Here is a 16067-nt window from a genome sequence, read left to right as displayed (position 1 = left end):
AAAAAAATAATACAAATGAATCTATTTACAAAACAGAAACAGACTCACAGACATAGAAAACAAACTTATGGTTATTACCAAAAGGGAAAGGGGGGAGGGGATAAATTAGGAGTATGGGATTAACAGATACATACTACTATATATAAAATAGATAAACAACAAGGATTTACTGTGTAGCACAGGGAACTATATTCAGTATCTTGTAATAACCCATAATGGAAAAGATTCTGAAAAAAATACATTAAAAACTGAATCGCTTTGCTGTACACCTGAAACTAACACAATATTATAAATCAAGTATACTTCAGTTAAAAAAAGTTAAAATCAAAACAGCGCGTACCTCATTTTATTTAAGTCACATAAGAGCATCATCCGTAGTTAAAGGCAAGAGACCATCCTGATATTGCTATTGCTGGAGACTTTGGGTATTGAAAAAATGGTCAAAATTAGCTTTGGTATTTTAAAAAGCGGCATTAGGTCACCTAGAAAAGATGGTTACCCAGGAAACCCAAGGGCTCTAGAAAATTAAGGTTTTCTTCTCAAAACCGGTTATTGCCTATGCCAAGATAACGTCCCTTGAGCCTGCATTTCTCTCTGTCATCCATTCTGTCTTCCCTTAGGTGAACCCTCTCTCGAGAGAAGACCCATTTTTGCTTCCTCCATTTCTTACTTCCCTTTTTCTTCCTTCATTTCTTACCAGTAGGCCCAATACCCTGCTAATCCGGCCTCCTACACTTCTCCGTGCTCATTCCACTTGACCTCTCTCCAGCACAGACACCGTACTTCTGGCCATCTTCTTTATTCTTGACATCTCCTGTCTTTTCTTCTGAGTTCTCCTTTTTGTTTGCAGAGGTGGGAGGTGTTGAGGTTGGCTTGCCCACCACACCACGGCACACTCCAAGTTCTCCTATGTCTGGGCTTCCATGACACGTGGCACAGCTCTTCTTACTTTCCTTGGTAGGCCCCAGTTAGGACTCAGGAAGAGTCAATAAATGTTAACTTACTTTCACTGCCAAGGCGGGACTTTCTCATCTATCATCCTTAGTTAATGCTGTCCCCAGTCTCTTAAGTAGGAAATCGTAGTCATTTTCAGTGCTACCTTCTCAACCTGATATTCGCCAATGATAAATTCCACAAGGCACTGTAGGACTTCTAAACTTTGTATTATTTAAAGTGTATTTCATTATTGGTAGATGGCTAAATTAAAATCTCACCTTTATAGTTACTAAGATGCACGTTAAACCTGTTGTAAAAAACGCTATTCTGAATTTATTTTTGCCACCATTCACACATACATATACATACATACATACATACATAAAATTTATTTAGTATTTTCTATTTTTCTTTCCTTTCTTGATTTCTGTCAGGTTGTTTGCTTTCTTGAATACCTTTTTCCTCTCTCTACTAGTTGAGAAGTGATTATTTCTGTTGTTTTAGCAGCTATGCTTAAGTTTTTAATATATGTCAATCAATATTTGTGTCCTTCTCCAGAAAATAAAAAGATATTAGAATGCCTTCTTTCATTTGTAATGTTATTGCCTAGTATTTTAAATTTGCCTTGTTTTTAAACTCCTATTAAGTCATTATTATAATGTATATAAACCAACATAGTAACTTCTTTGCTTTTCGAAGTCCATTCCTTTCTTCTGGACTTGATTTCCTTCAGTTGAAGTACATTTTTAGTAATGCTCTTAACAGTGGTCTGTTAAAAGAGATAAACTCACCAAGTTTTGGGGCCACAAAAATCTTTATTTTTGCCTTTAATCTTGGATCATAGCTTTATCGGGTATAGAATTCTAGACTGACTTATTTTACCCTAGCAGTTTGGACATAATATTTCATCTTTTCTGACCTCTCTTGTTGAGAAGTCTGTCTCGTTTCATTTTTTTAAAATAAATTTATTTATTTTATTTATTTATTATTTTTGGCTGCTTTGGGTCTGTTGCTGTGCACGGGCCTTCTCTAGTTGTGGCGAGTGGGGTCTACTCTTCGTTGCAGTGCACGGGCTTCTCATTGCAGTGGCTTCTCTTGCTACAGAGCTCTAGGCACGTGGGCTGCCGTAGTTGTGGCGTGCAGGCTTCAGTAGTTGTGGCTCACAGGCTCTAGAGTGCAGGCTCAGCAGTTGGCAGTGCCCAGGCTTAGTTGCTCCGTGGCATCTTCCCGGACCAGGGCTCAAACCCGTGTCCCCTGCATTGGCAGGCAGATTCTTAACCACTGCACCACCAGGGAAGCCCTTGTTTCATTTTTTTATAAGTAAACGTCTTTTCTCATTGGTAGTTTATTAAATTGTTATTGTTGATATTTTGTTGTTGATGGTATGAAGTTCCACTGAGACATAATAATGAGGATTTCTTTTTATTTATCATAGTTGGAAATTAGTTTTACTCCTTCAAACTGAGAAGATAGTTCTGATTCTGGAAAATTTTCAACCATGAACTTTTTGAATGCTGACTCCCCTCTATTTTTTATGTTTTCTCCATAATTTTATATTTTCTCCTGTTAGATCCTTCTCATTTTACCTTCCAGATTTCAACCTCTTTCCTGTTTTTTTAAAATCTCTTGGTAATATCTTTCAGTTCACTAATTCATACTTTAGCAGTTTACTATTCTCTCCATTCAGCGAGTTACTTTATTTCAATGACATATTTTTCACCATTGCAAATTTCTATTTGGTTCTTTTCCAAATCCGTCTCTTCTTACCTTATGGTTCTATTTGTACATGTTTAAAGTTTCCTTCATCCTGTTCTGTTAGGTTTTCTTTGGGGGGACAGAGGGAAGGCTCTGTTGTATCTAGTTATCCTTTCTCATGGTAGGCTTGAAGGTAAGATAGGAGCCTCTCTTCAGTAGGGCTGTTTACTGTGTGCCTTGGGTTATCTACAGAGATTTTTAAATGTGCCTTTCCTGGGGGACGTTCTGGGTTCTTCCAGCTCTAGAACATGTTTTAGGTGCGATTCGTGGCTTAGGACCCCCACACCCTACGTGTGGTGTGAGGTTTGGCCTCACACTTTCCTGTGTGGCGGGCCTACCCACCCCCCTCCTCACAGAACCTCAGTTTCATCAGGTTCTTGCCATCATCCACGTGCTGCGGGAAGGATGCCCCAACCTGAGCGGGAAGCTCAGGGAGACGCCTTGGACCATTGCTTCCAACACTGTGGCCAGGAGCCAGATTCCTCCACCTGACTTCTCTGTGCGAGGCTTCCCTGGCGAATGCGAATGTGACGTCCCGCCTGTGAAGGAGCAGTCTGCACGGACAACTGAGCGGCACTGATCAGGTGCTGCCTGCAGTAACTGACAGTGCAGCTGAACTCTAGGACTGGTTTCCTTCACGCTACAGGAGACGCAGTATCGAAATGAAGTCACAAATGGTGTTTAGGTAAAATGAGGCCACTTGTGGGGATCCTTCCTCATAAGCTGATCACCTCAACACAACCCCAGGCACCTAGTTCTTAGGAGAAGGTTTCTTTTGCCCCAGCTCCAATCTCAGCCAGGCTGATGGACACTTTAGAACTCATGAGCATCCTTAGTCAAGCACCATCTGCCCCAGGCAGGAAACCACCTATAAACCACCTATAAAGGTTGCTTTATATCGAGACTGGTACCTGAGGAAGAGAAGAGACATTTCCTCTGGAGGGAAAGGACTGCTTCTCCTCTCCCCCATTTCATTCTCCTGCGGTTTCTACCTGACAAGGGCTGTCTGGTTTGGTAACAAAAAAGACTGCTTCGTGTGGCAGTAAGACAGGAGGGTTCTACTGAGTGTGGTGCTGAGGCTGAACACAAAGGCACACGTGCCAGAGACTGAAGGGCGCAGGAGGCGGCAGGAGAGGATTTGAGTCAAAACATGAAATACAAATACAGGACATACAGGGGAGCAGCAGAGAAGAACATGGTGTAGCTGATGACAGCGAAAGGGTCGTGGATTCCGTTACACCCCGGCCGGGATGACAAAGGGCGAGGAACCCCGTGATTCTGGAAGCTGGATGTGGGGCGGCAGCAGGGCCCGGCCTGAGGGCCTCACGCGGAAGGCTTGGTCACACCGCATCCGGGAAGTAGTACGGGAGTAGCTGGGGTACTCACCCCTCGTAACGAAGAGCCTCCCAGGGAGATCAGTTTTGTACTTTGAGAGCATTTTTCTTCTCTGGCTGAAGCTTTCCATATCGATCGGCCGAGCTCTGCTGAAAGGGGCGGCGGTCGGGAGGGGTCTGACTTGGCAGGCGCACAGGGCCTGGCGCAGAGGCTTCCTCGGGCTGAGCCAGAGGGAGCAGAGGAGGGACAGTAGGGGAGAGAAGAAAAGCAGAAAAGAAGAGGGGCTGAAGGACCACGGGAAGGCCAGAGGCTCTTTTCACAACCACTGACGCTAAAGTCAGGGTGGAAGGAGGCCAGAGGACAAATCCTCCATCGTCTCTGTCGTCCTTGCCACCTCTGGACACTTCTTAGCTCTTTCACCTCTTCAGTGGGGTGTACGAGGGGCCCCGGGTGTGGGCTGGGTTGCCACGGGTCCCAGCCTGGCTGCATGACCACATCGGGGGCGCCGGGGAAAAACTCCTTAGCCTCTCGAATCTGGAATAATGCTAGTGCATGCCTCAAAGGTCCTGCCAGGGTAAACAGAACCTTCCTAAAGCATTTCCCTCATTAGACATAAAAGGCCTCTCTCCCCGACCAAGAGTTTTGCCCGCAGTCATCCACCTTTTGTAGAGTCTCTTCCCACAAGACCACATCTGAATCAGCAGATTGGAGTGTCAAAAATAAGTCCGTTTCAGGCCTCAGGCTGTAAACTGGCCTTAAAGCCAACAGTTCTAGTTGGGCAGGAACTTCTATTTGCCATTTGGATGGTACAGACAGGGTCTTACAAGAGGGAGGGTAGGTGGCAGGAACTGGGGAATTAATGGGTTCCGAATATTTGCATATAAAAGGCAGCTTCCATCTGCTGAGGCCCCGCAGTAATAGAGTATGATGGGAACAGGAGAAGGAATCCTCTTTGCATTCTGAGCAGGCCTCTGAGATTTAAGAGGTAGAAAAGCTCTCCCAAGCTTCGGAACATTGGCAGGGATCTATGGTAACGGGGTAGGTGGGGTGAGGGCGGGTGACTTGGAGGGAGCTCTTTGTTGTGCTCAGAACCAGGCAACTTGTCCTGGGAGGAGGCCCGCCTCAGGCTCACTGCTGGGGGCTGAGCCACATGTGTCCCTTGTCTGGCTCTGAAGCCACCGAACGTGCTCACACCAGCTTCTGTCCCGCCTGGAGTGTGGGGACCTCACTCAGGCGGAGTACCCTGAGACACGGGAACAGCGACAGCCGCTGCCCACAGCACTGTCCCTGTGTCCCCTGGGGGGGTGTGTGTCAGCAGGTGCAAGGCCACGGACTAGGGAGAGCTCACCACCCCCGTGGGAGACGGCGAGAACACCCACCAGGCCTCGTCCACCTCTCTGCCCCAGCACCAGCTTCCTGGTTTCTCAAGGTGGTGTGAGTTTTAGTTCAAATCCCAAACAGCAACATTTCGATAGGAGGGGGCATATCAGACTATTTTCTTCTGGATCGTCCCTGGGAAGCCCTTTAAAATGCCCCGATGGGGGCTCCCCTGGTGGCGCAGTGGTTAAGAATCCGCCTGCCAGTGCAGGGGACATGGGTTCGATCCCTGGTCCGGGAAGATCCCACATGCCGAGGAGCAGCTAAGCCCATGCGCCACAACTACTGAGCCTGCGTTCTAGGGCCTGCGAACCACAACTACTGAGCCTGCGTGCCACAACTACTGAAGCCCGCGCGCCTAGAGCCGATGCTCCACAACGAGAAGCCGTGCACCGCAATGAAGAGTAGCCCCTCTCGCCACAACTAGAAAACGCCCGCGTGCAGCAATGAAGACCCAACACAGCCATAAATAAATAAATAAAATTAAATAAATAAAATGTCCTTATGTTCCAACTAAGTGGCCACACAGCTCTGCTCCAATGGCCATATCAACAGCACTGAGGAAGGAAAGGTGGGCCTGGCAGGGGGCAGTTCAGAGGCTGTCAAGGGCAGGATGGTGGGCTGACGTCCACATTCCCACGGATCTGAATATGCTCAACATTGCAAAAGAAACAAAAATGCAGATTTTATCTAGTCTTCAACATGACATAAAACGCTTACCAATTTGTTCTTAAAACCTGTAACTGATGTGAGGTTGGGGCCGGCGATGGGAGGAACCCTTCCTTTTTACATTTGAGGCATAGTTTTTCAAAACCATATGGCAGGGCTTCCCTGGTGGCGCAGGGGTTGAGAGTCCACCTGCCGATGCAGGGGACATGGGTTCGTGCCCCGGTCAGGGAAGATCCCACATGCCACGGAGCGGCTGGGCCCGTGAGCCATGGCCGCTGAGCCTGCGCGTCCGGAGCCTGTGCTCTGCGACGGGAGAGGCCACAACAGTGAGAGGCCTGTGTACCACAAAAACAAAACAAAACAAAACATATGGCAGTGGGAGAAGTTAGTTCAGCCAACTCACAGAAACATCTCATAAAAAGAACCTTTGTCTTTTGCCAAAATGGTTCATATTATCAAGGTAATACAAACTAGCATTTAATACCTGCATTAATATCCTGCTGTCAGTTTTGGTGGGTGTTTTTCTGTTAACTTTCTACTGATTAATCTCTTCCTCATCAATGTGGCACACAGTTATCAGAGCCAAGGACAGCATGGATATGAAGAACATTTGAAGCGTGACCATCAAGAAGGCTTCTCTTATTAGGGAGATGCTGTCTGGAGTTTACAGTATGTTGGTACTTACAGATTTAATACCCCTTCATAAGCCCCCAGAGTGACATGGCAGGGGCACTGAGGGTCATTTGGTCCAAGTTACCAAGATGAGGTTTCCACAGACAGGTTTTGGGAAATGAAGGACTGGGCAAAAAAATCCTTGCTAAGTCTTGCCTGGGCATTTGGGATGTAAATCCATGACATGTTTTCATGTGTTCTTTGGCCCGAGGTCCACTCAGCTTGGCCCACACCTATCTCCGTTAGTAATATTAACAATTTATTCCTTTCTAACATATGACTAAGCATCTTCTTTGCATATTTACGTACTTGCCTCCATTTTGAATATTCTTTCTGGGAGACCTGCCACTAAACCTCCAGCCTTACAGAGGAGATCATCAGTCCGAGATCTCTTGCCTCAGAAAACCCCTTCCATGCCTTTCTCTGAGCACCCTTTCCAAATTTTGCAGGATGTTTAGGCCTCCTAAGAGAATCTTACTGGGATTAGTAAAGAGAATGACAGGTTGTGTAGCCCAACCCCCGTGAATTCCAACCACGCCACCTGAAAATGTGAACTTGGTATATTTCCTATCAACGGTTCATTTCATGACCCCACAAAGGATGCACGGAGCTGCCAGCTCTGCTACACTTCAGGGCATAATCCAGTAAAAAGAAAAGAAAGAAAAAGGGCAACTGTACTCATGTTCTGGCCTGTCCACAAGGTCTCCTTTTAATTTTCTGGTTCCTTGAGACAGTTCAAAACAGCAAAAGGACTTAGTAAGATACGCTGGGGTCAGGAAGGTCACATAGCTCATTTTTACCCCACCTCTGCCAGAGAGGATGGTGTGAGGGTCAGAACTTCGCAAACATCTCTCTCTCTTAATCACCTCTTCCCTCACAGTGCATCCTGGAGGGGGAGATGGTATTTTAAATTTTTTATTGGGAAGGATGTCATCAGAGGAAGACGGTGCCAGCCATTTGTCAAGAATGGCTTCCACGAAGAGGAGAAGAAAAAGAAAAAACCTACACACAACATGAACAAAGCCAAATGATCAAATGGCAAAACCTTCAAGTCCTCCCTGTCACAGGACTCATGCCCTGCCTCCTCCTGTCCTGCTGAATTTCTAAACAAAACAAAACTCAAAGTAAAACAGGCCCATTCAAAACGTCAAATGAAGAAAGATTTTGTTGTTCTTGTTGCTTTGTTGCCCTTCCTATCTCTCAGGAGGCCCACCTTGTAGAGAACAACTTCCCTTTCTCATTTTCCATCAAACGATCAGCCAGCCTGGTCAGACCCCTCAGGTCTGGACCCAGAAACCCTCTATTCCCACCACTCACATGACTAAATAGGCAAACCTGTGGTCCTGGGCTACAGCTGGGGAGAAATGTATCCTTCTGGCTGAGTAAGAACTCATAGAGCCACAGGAAGGGTATGATAGCGGGTCTTTCTTCATCACAGAAATTATGACCTAGGCTAAAAGTTATTAGGACGACTTCCACTCCTATTTCTACTTTGCATGAAAAGGTCAGAACAGCTCCCGGTTGGGAGGGCACCGTCAGGAAACCCACTGCCGTGGCTTCTGGGACTGAGCTCTCCATGCGCCTCCTGAGGAAACACACTAAGCCTGGGTGTGAGTGTGGTACCTTCCTTCCGAATCACAAAGATACATGCAAACATGACACACACGTGAAAGACAACATCATTTTTCATAATGCCTAAGGCCCGAGTTTGAAATAAATTAAGTTTATCTGACTTCCCAATATGGCTTAAATTACTAAGGAGCACAGAGGGGTAGAGAAACAATCCATACCTCATATTTTCACCATCAGATTGTCCAGAATGTTTTCTGACTGTGGATCAGAACGAATGAATTACACAAATTCCATATCATCATCACAGACTCTCTTCCCTCCAACTAATCTTCACATTCATTCATTTTGTCAGTGCTTGAGGTCTGACACGACCTGCCCCATTCACCTCTCACACCTTATCTGTGGACACTACCCCACACTAAGCCCAGGCAGCCATACTGACTGTTGGGTTCCTTGAAAGCACCATGTTCTCTCTCCCTGATGTTGCCCTACCTTGCATTGACTGACACACACTCATTTACGCCTCACGTTTAAGTTTAGACATCCCTTCTAGTGGGAAGCTTTCTTGCCTATCCCTTGTGCTATCTTTTTAATCATTCATATTCTAACTTCCTTATGCTTTTGTAACCTCTAGACCTTAGACTCCAAGAAGACAGGGATCCGGTCTGTTTTCTTCACAAATTCTTCCCCAGTGGCCATGGCTCATAAAATAGGTCCTTAATATTTCCCAGATGAATGAATCTGAATGGGAATTATTTGGCAAAGAAGATACCTTCCCCCATAAGGCCTCACTGTTTTAAGATGTCAAAAACCAACCAGAATTTTTCTGATCTCCAGCCAGGTATTTCATCTCTTAGCAATGAAACTGTGCCGATTTTATAACTTTTCCTTTCACTCATTCATCTATCTGACACAGGATTCTTTCTTAGGCTTTGGTTTGCCATTTTCCCTGAAAGGCAAATTCAAAACCTTTTTTCTTTCATGCCCTTTTGTTCCATGGAGATCCCTGTAAGCCCTGTAGGTAACAGATCTCATGAACCTAGGAACCTATTCTGACCTGGCATACCCCTGCCCAGTGACAGCACTGCCCACAGGTTACCACTCCCTGGAGGGCAGATTTGTTGCCATGGAGAGACGGGGGCTGGTAAGGAAAACCAAGCCAGCTTGGAGAGATTTTAAAAAGCGTTGGGTGCCTTTTCACTCATACCTGTCAGATGGCTTCGCAAAGCTTTATGAAAATAATTACAGTAGAGAAAATCAACAGGAGAATGTTGCTAACAAGTAGGATATAAAACGCAGATTACAACTAAAAGCTCAACAGGAAAAAAAATGTATTCGAATTCAAATAAAAGAATCTTATTTGCAGTCCCATCGATTCCTTTGTGCCTGAGAAAAATTATACAAACAATTCTAGAAAGAGAAAGAATGTCTAGCTTTAATTTCTTCCTGAAGGAATTTTTTGTTGTTGTTGTGAAATATATGAAACATATAAGTATAGCAACAAACATAGAATAACAACAACAAATACCCAGTAGTGCTTACTATATACCAGGCACTTTACTTTATATATAAGGATGAGGTCAGGACTACTGGAACCCCCATTTTACAGATGAGGAATCTGAGGCATGGAGGGGTTAAGAAACCTCCCCAAGGTCACAAAGCTCACAAAGTCTAGAAGGGGCAGAACCAGGATTTAACCTCAGGCAGTCTGGCTAGATCCACACTGTTAACCACTAGACTACACTGCCTCTCATAGCTAACATACAAACAAATGTATGAAAAAGATACACAGTTATAAATAACATGAACAATCATATATCTACCATGTAGCTAAAGGAACAGAACATTACCAGTAAATATCTTAGAAGCTCACTATGGGCCTCTCCACAAGCACACATTCCCCTCTGCCACCTCTCTTCCCAAGGTAACCATTATCCAAATTTTGGGTTAATTCTCTTGCTTTTTGTTATAATTTTAATATCTGTATCCCTAAGTGATATATTGTTAGCTTCCTACTTTATGTAACTAGAATCATAATATGTGTATTCTTCTATGACTGGCTTATTAAACTCAACATTATGTCTTTGAGATTCTTCCCTGTTACAGATCACAGCTTTGGTTCATTCTCATTTGAGGACTGTGAATTATTTCATTCTTTGTTTATCCATCCTATGGTTGGACACGCAGGTTGCTTCCAATTCTTATCATAAAAACAATTGTGTGGCTATCTTTTTGTATAAATTGAATTACAGCAGCACCAGAATAAAAAGAACACCTGGGTTGTTTGTTAAAACACAGATCCCTGGGTCCTACCACTGGAGTTTTATTTGGTAGATCTGGGGTAGAGCCTGAAGATTTGTATTTCTAGCAAGTTCTCAGACGATGCTGATGCCATGTGACCCAAAGACCACACTTTCAGAACCACTGCTCCAGGGTACAGACCTAAGAGTGGAGCTTCTGGGTTATACGATATGCATATGCCAAGCCATCTTCAGAGTCTTTCTACAAATTCACAAATCCATCTGCAGTTGTTCTACATGTTTTTAATTATTTCTACTCCTCTGATTGTTGAAGTTTTTTTCATATATTTATTGGCCATTAGTTTTCTTCTGTGTGATGACTGTTGGGTACTTGCTCTTTTCTATTGGGTTATTTGTGTTGTCTTTATTGATCTGTGACAGTTCATTCTATTTTATGGGTATGAATCCCTCTTTGGTTATACAAATTGCAAAGATCTTCTCCCAGCTATCACGTTGCCATTTTATTCTCTTCATGTTGTCTTTTGAAGAACCAAAGATGGTAATCCTAACGTAGTCAAGGTTATCAATCTTTTCTTGTTTGTGCTTTCTGTATCTTGTTTAAGAAATCCTTCTCTACTATAAGATCATAAAAATAGTCTCCTATGCTATTTCCTAAAAGTTGTATTTACTTTTCCTTTCACAGTTAAGTCTTAACTTGCCTGGACTTGATTTTAGTGTATGGTGTGAGGGAAGGATCCATTTTAAATTTTTCTGCACCATCTTAATTGTTCTGATTTTGTACTAATATCTAGAAGGGTAAGACCCATACAGAAGTGTCACAAACATTCTTGGCGTTTTGTTCTTCCATATATATCTCAGAATCAGCTTACAAATTTCCATGAATACCTCACTGGAATTTTGGTTATCATTCTACTCACTCTAAAGATCAATTTAGGAAAAATTAATATTTTAACAATGTTCCTATTAAAGAATATGTATAGGTTCATTACTGCCGCATCTCTTATGACTGTTTTTTATTGCTAATATTATTTATTTGCTGGACCCCCTTGTTTTTGATTAGTCTTAAGGGAAATTTATCTACTTTAGTTAGTTTTCTTTTTAATTTGCTTCTTTTTTAGAAATTATTTTTTGTGGTAAAATACACAAAACATAAAAATTAACATTTTAAAGTGTACAGTTCTGTGGCATTAACTACATTCACATTGTTGTATAACTACTACCACCGTTTATCTCCAGAACTTTCTCCTCTTCCCAAACTGAAATGCTATCACCATTAAACACCAACTCCCTATCCCCCCGGCCCGGCGCCTGGCAACCACCATTCTACTTTCTGTCCCTATGAATTTGACGACTCTAGGGACGTCATGTAAGTGGAATCATACAATGTTTGTCCTCCTCTGACTAGATTATTTCACTGAGCATAATGTCTTCAAGGTCCATCCATGTGTGAGAATTTCATGCCTTTTTAAGACTGATTAATATTCCATTGTATTATATACCGCATTTTGTTTATCCCATTTAATTTGTTGATGGACACTTGGGTTGCTTCCACCTTTTTGCTATTGTGAATAATGCTGCTATGAACATGGGTGTACACGTACCTGTTTGAGTCCCTGCTTTCACTCATTTTGGGGTACATAGCCAGAAGTAGAACTGATGGATATATTTATATGTTTAATCACCATACTGTTCTCCACAGAAGCTGTACCGTTTTACATTCTCACCAGTAATGCACAAGACGTTCCAATTTCTCCACATTCTCACCAACACTTGTTTTTTTCTCTTCGTGTGTTTGTTTTTAAATAGCCAGCATAATGGGTGTGAGGTAGTATGTCAGTGTGGTTTGATTTGCATTTCCCTCATGTGTTAGTTGTTTTAAAGAAACAGATTTTGGCTTTACCATTTATTTTTATTGTGTATTTGTTCTCTTTTTTGTTATCTTTAATTTTTCCTTCCATTACTTTTCCTGGGTTTATTCTGTTGTTTTTAATTCTTAATCTAGATGCCGTTGTTGAAATAAGGACCGCAGACCTAAATTTTTAAATTAGGACAGTGGTTTACTAACAGCCTATATGCAGGAAAAGAGCACACAGTCCACAAGTAGACAGCTCCACTCCTGTGGCCCCTCAGAACCGTGAAGTTATAAGAATTCTTGTGTACATGTTTATAGGAATAATATGGGCAGAATTAGCCCAGTAGCACAAAGCAGGCTTCTAGATCATACTCTGAGAAATACCTTTCTCTTTGGTTAAGGGGCTATTTTTCTTTTTCTGTGGTCAGAAGCCTGGAGCTTGTGGGCAGGGTCCCTGTGATCTGGGGAACTGGGAGGTTGGGAGGGTTGGAAAAAGTTCCTTTATGATATGGAAGGAATATAGTCACTTCTGGCAGGTCAGGGATGAGTAGAGCTTTTCACCTATGCATAGCTCATTAAATTGCGGGGGGGGGGAAGGCTCAAAATTCAGCCTTTAAAGTCTTGATATGTAGTATTATTTAGGTCCTGGTAATTTCTAATTTTTATTACAATTTTTTGATTTATAAGTTGTTTAGAAGTTTGGTTTTTAATTCTATGTGGGCTTGACTAGTTTGAAAATTACACTTTCTATTCTTTCTTTCGCTTTCTTAGCTATTTAAACACATTTCAAGTCTAAAGTTAAACACTTCTAACCTCTTTTCAAGTAGAACCATAGCATACTTTAGCTGATTACTATCCCCACTGGCCAATTTATTATGCTGTTTTTATTCAGTATTTTATCATTTTTAACCACATATTAGACATTCTTATTGCAGTTTTTATATAGTTAGTATATGTTTAAGTATACCTATTTACTAATAGCTTAATAATCCATCTTACTTCTCAGTCTTCCGTCTGGGATCATTTCTTTTTCTTATCTGAGGACATCCTATAGAATCTTCTTCAGAGGAGGCTGGATGGCAGTAAAATTTCTCAGTTTTGTTCTGCCTCAAAATGCTTTTACTTCATCCTCTTTATTGATATCTTTACTGTATATAAAAATTCTAAAAATTGAGAGCTGCTTTTCTTAGCCAACTGAAGATGTAACTCCACTGTCTTGGCTTCCACTGTTATTTTTGAAACGTCAGCTATCACTGTAAATGCTATTCTTAGTATCTGTTTTGTCTTTCAGGCTGCTTTTAGTATCTTTTTTGTTTAAATTCTTCCGTTTCATTATAAAATATCTACTTAAAATTATCTCTTTCTTTCTTCTGCTTGAGATCTGTTGGGCTTTCTGGATCTTAGGTTTAATATCATTCAACAGTTCTGGATTGGAACTTGGTTTTTTTTTTTCCCACTTTCTATAGTATTTCCTTTGCAATTCTTTTTAGCCTCTTAGTTATCTTCCTAGTCTCAATCTCACTTCATCCTTTCCCTCTTTGTCTCTTTGAGCCATATTCTGGATTGTTCAGATCAGTTTTTCAGTTCATCAGTGTACTGTTCAACTGTCTCCAATCTGTTTAATCCACTGAATTTGTAGTTCCTATTTTTATATTTTTCATCTCCAGAAGTCCCATTTCTTTATTTTAAAACTCTGTGCAGTCATTTATAGTCTGTCCTTATGCATGATTTCAATGCTTTTAAAAATATTTCTGAAACATGTTAAAATATTTATTTATATTTTTTGGCTGATAAATCCAATCATATTTACAGGTCCAACTCTGCTCTCTATTGTTTCTGCTGGTTTTCACTCACGGTGACTTATTTCCTTGTGTTCTAAGCGAAAGGTGCCCTTCTCCAGAGGGGATTTCTGTTTACTTCTGAGTCACCTAGGGTTGTTTAGGATGTTTACACGGCCATCATGCTATAAGGAATCCCTACTTCAATCTTCCTCTCCTTTCCCAATGTTTCTTGAAAGAAACAGTTCCTCAATGGATGGAAATGAATGCTGGGAGCATTTGCTATCATTCTTACGAGGAGGATCACAACTTGGGTTATTCCCACTTTGCAGGATATGAAGTAAGAATCTGAGAAAGATATACTGCTGAAGTATCTCACAAAACAAATTCTTTACCACCTGTATCTAGGTTTAACTTAAGGAGGATTTTTATTTGGCTGTGAAAGTACCTCTAATAAGAAGGGTAGTCCCTTTTGCAGTTTGGTTACTAAACCATCTATATCAGAATGAATGATGAAAAGTGCAAGATTATTATTTATTTCAGTCACATGAAAGACCGCTTGAGGAACAACCCTCCAATCATAGAAATGCACAAACCTGTGAGGGTCATCTGGATCACAGTTAGGGAGAAACTGAGTGATTGCTTCCGCCACTTCTTCATTTGATAAAACATCCCAGAGTCCATCAGTGGCCAAGATCAGCACATCGTCTGCTCCATGCTCGTATCTGGAGAGATCGTAGACTCTTACCTGAAATGAACAGCAATACCCCTGCTTAAGAAGTTGGGAGCATATTATCCCCCCTAGCAGACCGGCTTCTGATTTCCCTTCCCTTTTCCCGCCCAGCCCAGTGGTTTTTAGGTGTGCGCTATAAGGCAGTTGGGTATACAGCAAGCTTTGTGGCCCGGGGTAGCCTCCTTTGAAGACTTGCTGTGTAGACATATCGGGCCCCAAACACACCTGTGAATGAGCCCAATAAATTAATAGTTGACAAGAAAGAAATTAACTGAAAATGTAATGCCTGAAATGTGGCTGCAACAATGACTCACAATAGATACAGCGGTAGCTAGAAGAGCAGCCGGAAGCTTGCTGCCTTCCTTCCTTTGCACATCCATCCGACAGACATTTATTAAGGGCCTGCTCTGTGCCAGGTGATCTAAGTATAAAGATAAACAGCAGATTTCCCTGCTTCTGAGCTCTCAGTCTGCAGGGGAAATAAGGCCAGTCTAGGATCCAAGGCAGCTACTCTGCGTGTACTGGTTTAGGACTAAGGAGACACACTTTATTTCATGTACTCACTTGATACCTTTTGGCTTACCTGCTCTGAGGCCCATGGGGCTGGCCTTATCGCATGCAACGATGGGGCTCTGATACCACATGCAGGTTTAAAGAGCCTCAGTCTAGCCTAAATCACAAAGGACACACGCCAAGTCTGAATCTCCTAAGTGTGTCTCAACAGACTTCAAGTCTGTCCTCACCTCTAGTACCTGGAATGACTTGGCTATTTGAACATCCCCCTCAACTCTTGGAAAAGAACATAGTGACCTTAGCAAAAATAATAATAATAAAAATCAAGGCTTACTTGCACTAGGCCACAACTCCATGTTCCCCCTACTCGGGCAGGATGGGAGGGAGAGGAGTTTGGGATTTCATTGCTATTCCCTGCTAATTTGACGGGACCAGCCCCTGCCTACACCACTTCATGAGCTAAGGACAAAGGCGGGTCAATTTCATCAATCTTCCAACTCTTTCAACCCCACCTCATTATCCTGTTTTCTAAAAACAAGTCTGAGTGAAAGGTGTAGGCCAGGGGAAGGGAGGGGAAGGGAAAGAAAGGGAAGGGAGGGGAGGGAAGGCGGATG

General features: G+C 42.6%; 1 protein-coding gene and 1 long non-coding RNA gene across 4 annotated transcripts in view; one reads left to right on the top strand and one right to left on the bottom strand.

Annotated features, from left to right (window-relative positions):
* PPM1H (protein phosphatase, Mg2+/Mn2+ dependent 1H) overlaps positions 1-16067 on the bottom strand; it is a 258738-nt gene that overhangs the window by 3551 nt on the left and 239120 nt on the right. For 2 of the 3 annotated variants that reach the window (XM_073788426.1, XM_033866350.2), the window contains one exon: positions 14804-14955. In XM_073788426.1, coding sequence (XP_073644527.1) covers positions 14804-14955 — 152 coding nt within the window. Of the gene's footprint in view, positions 1-8534; positions 8575-14803; positions 14956-16067 lie in introns of all 3 variants that reach the window. The other variant, XM_073788425.1, reaches the window with a different exon arrangement.
* Positions 1-16067, top strand: part of LOC109547149 (uncharacterized) — a 69914-nt gene that overhangs the window by 42329 nt on the left and 11518 nt on the right. The window lies entirely within an intron of this gene.

The sequence above is a fragment of the Tursiops truncatus genome, chromosome 11 (genome assembly GCF_011762595.2).
Source record: "Tursiops truncatus isolate mTurTru1 chromosome 11, mTurTru1.mat.Y, whole genome shotgun sequence".
NCBI classification, from domain to species: Eukaryota; Metazoa; Chordata; class Mammalia; order Artiodactyla; family Delphinidae; genus Tursiops; species Tursiops truncatus.
Note: the sequence above shows the minus strand (reverse complement) of the source record. Positions and strands in the feature narration are given on the sequence as shown.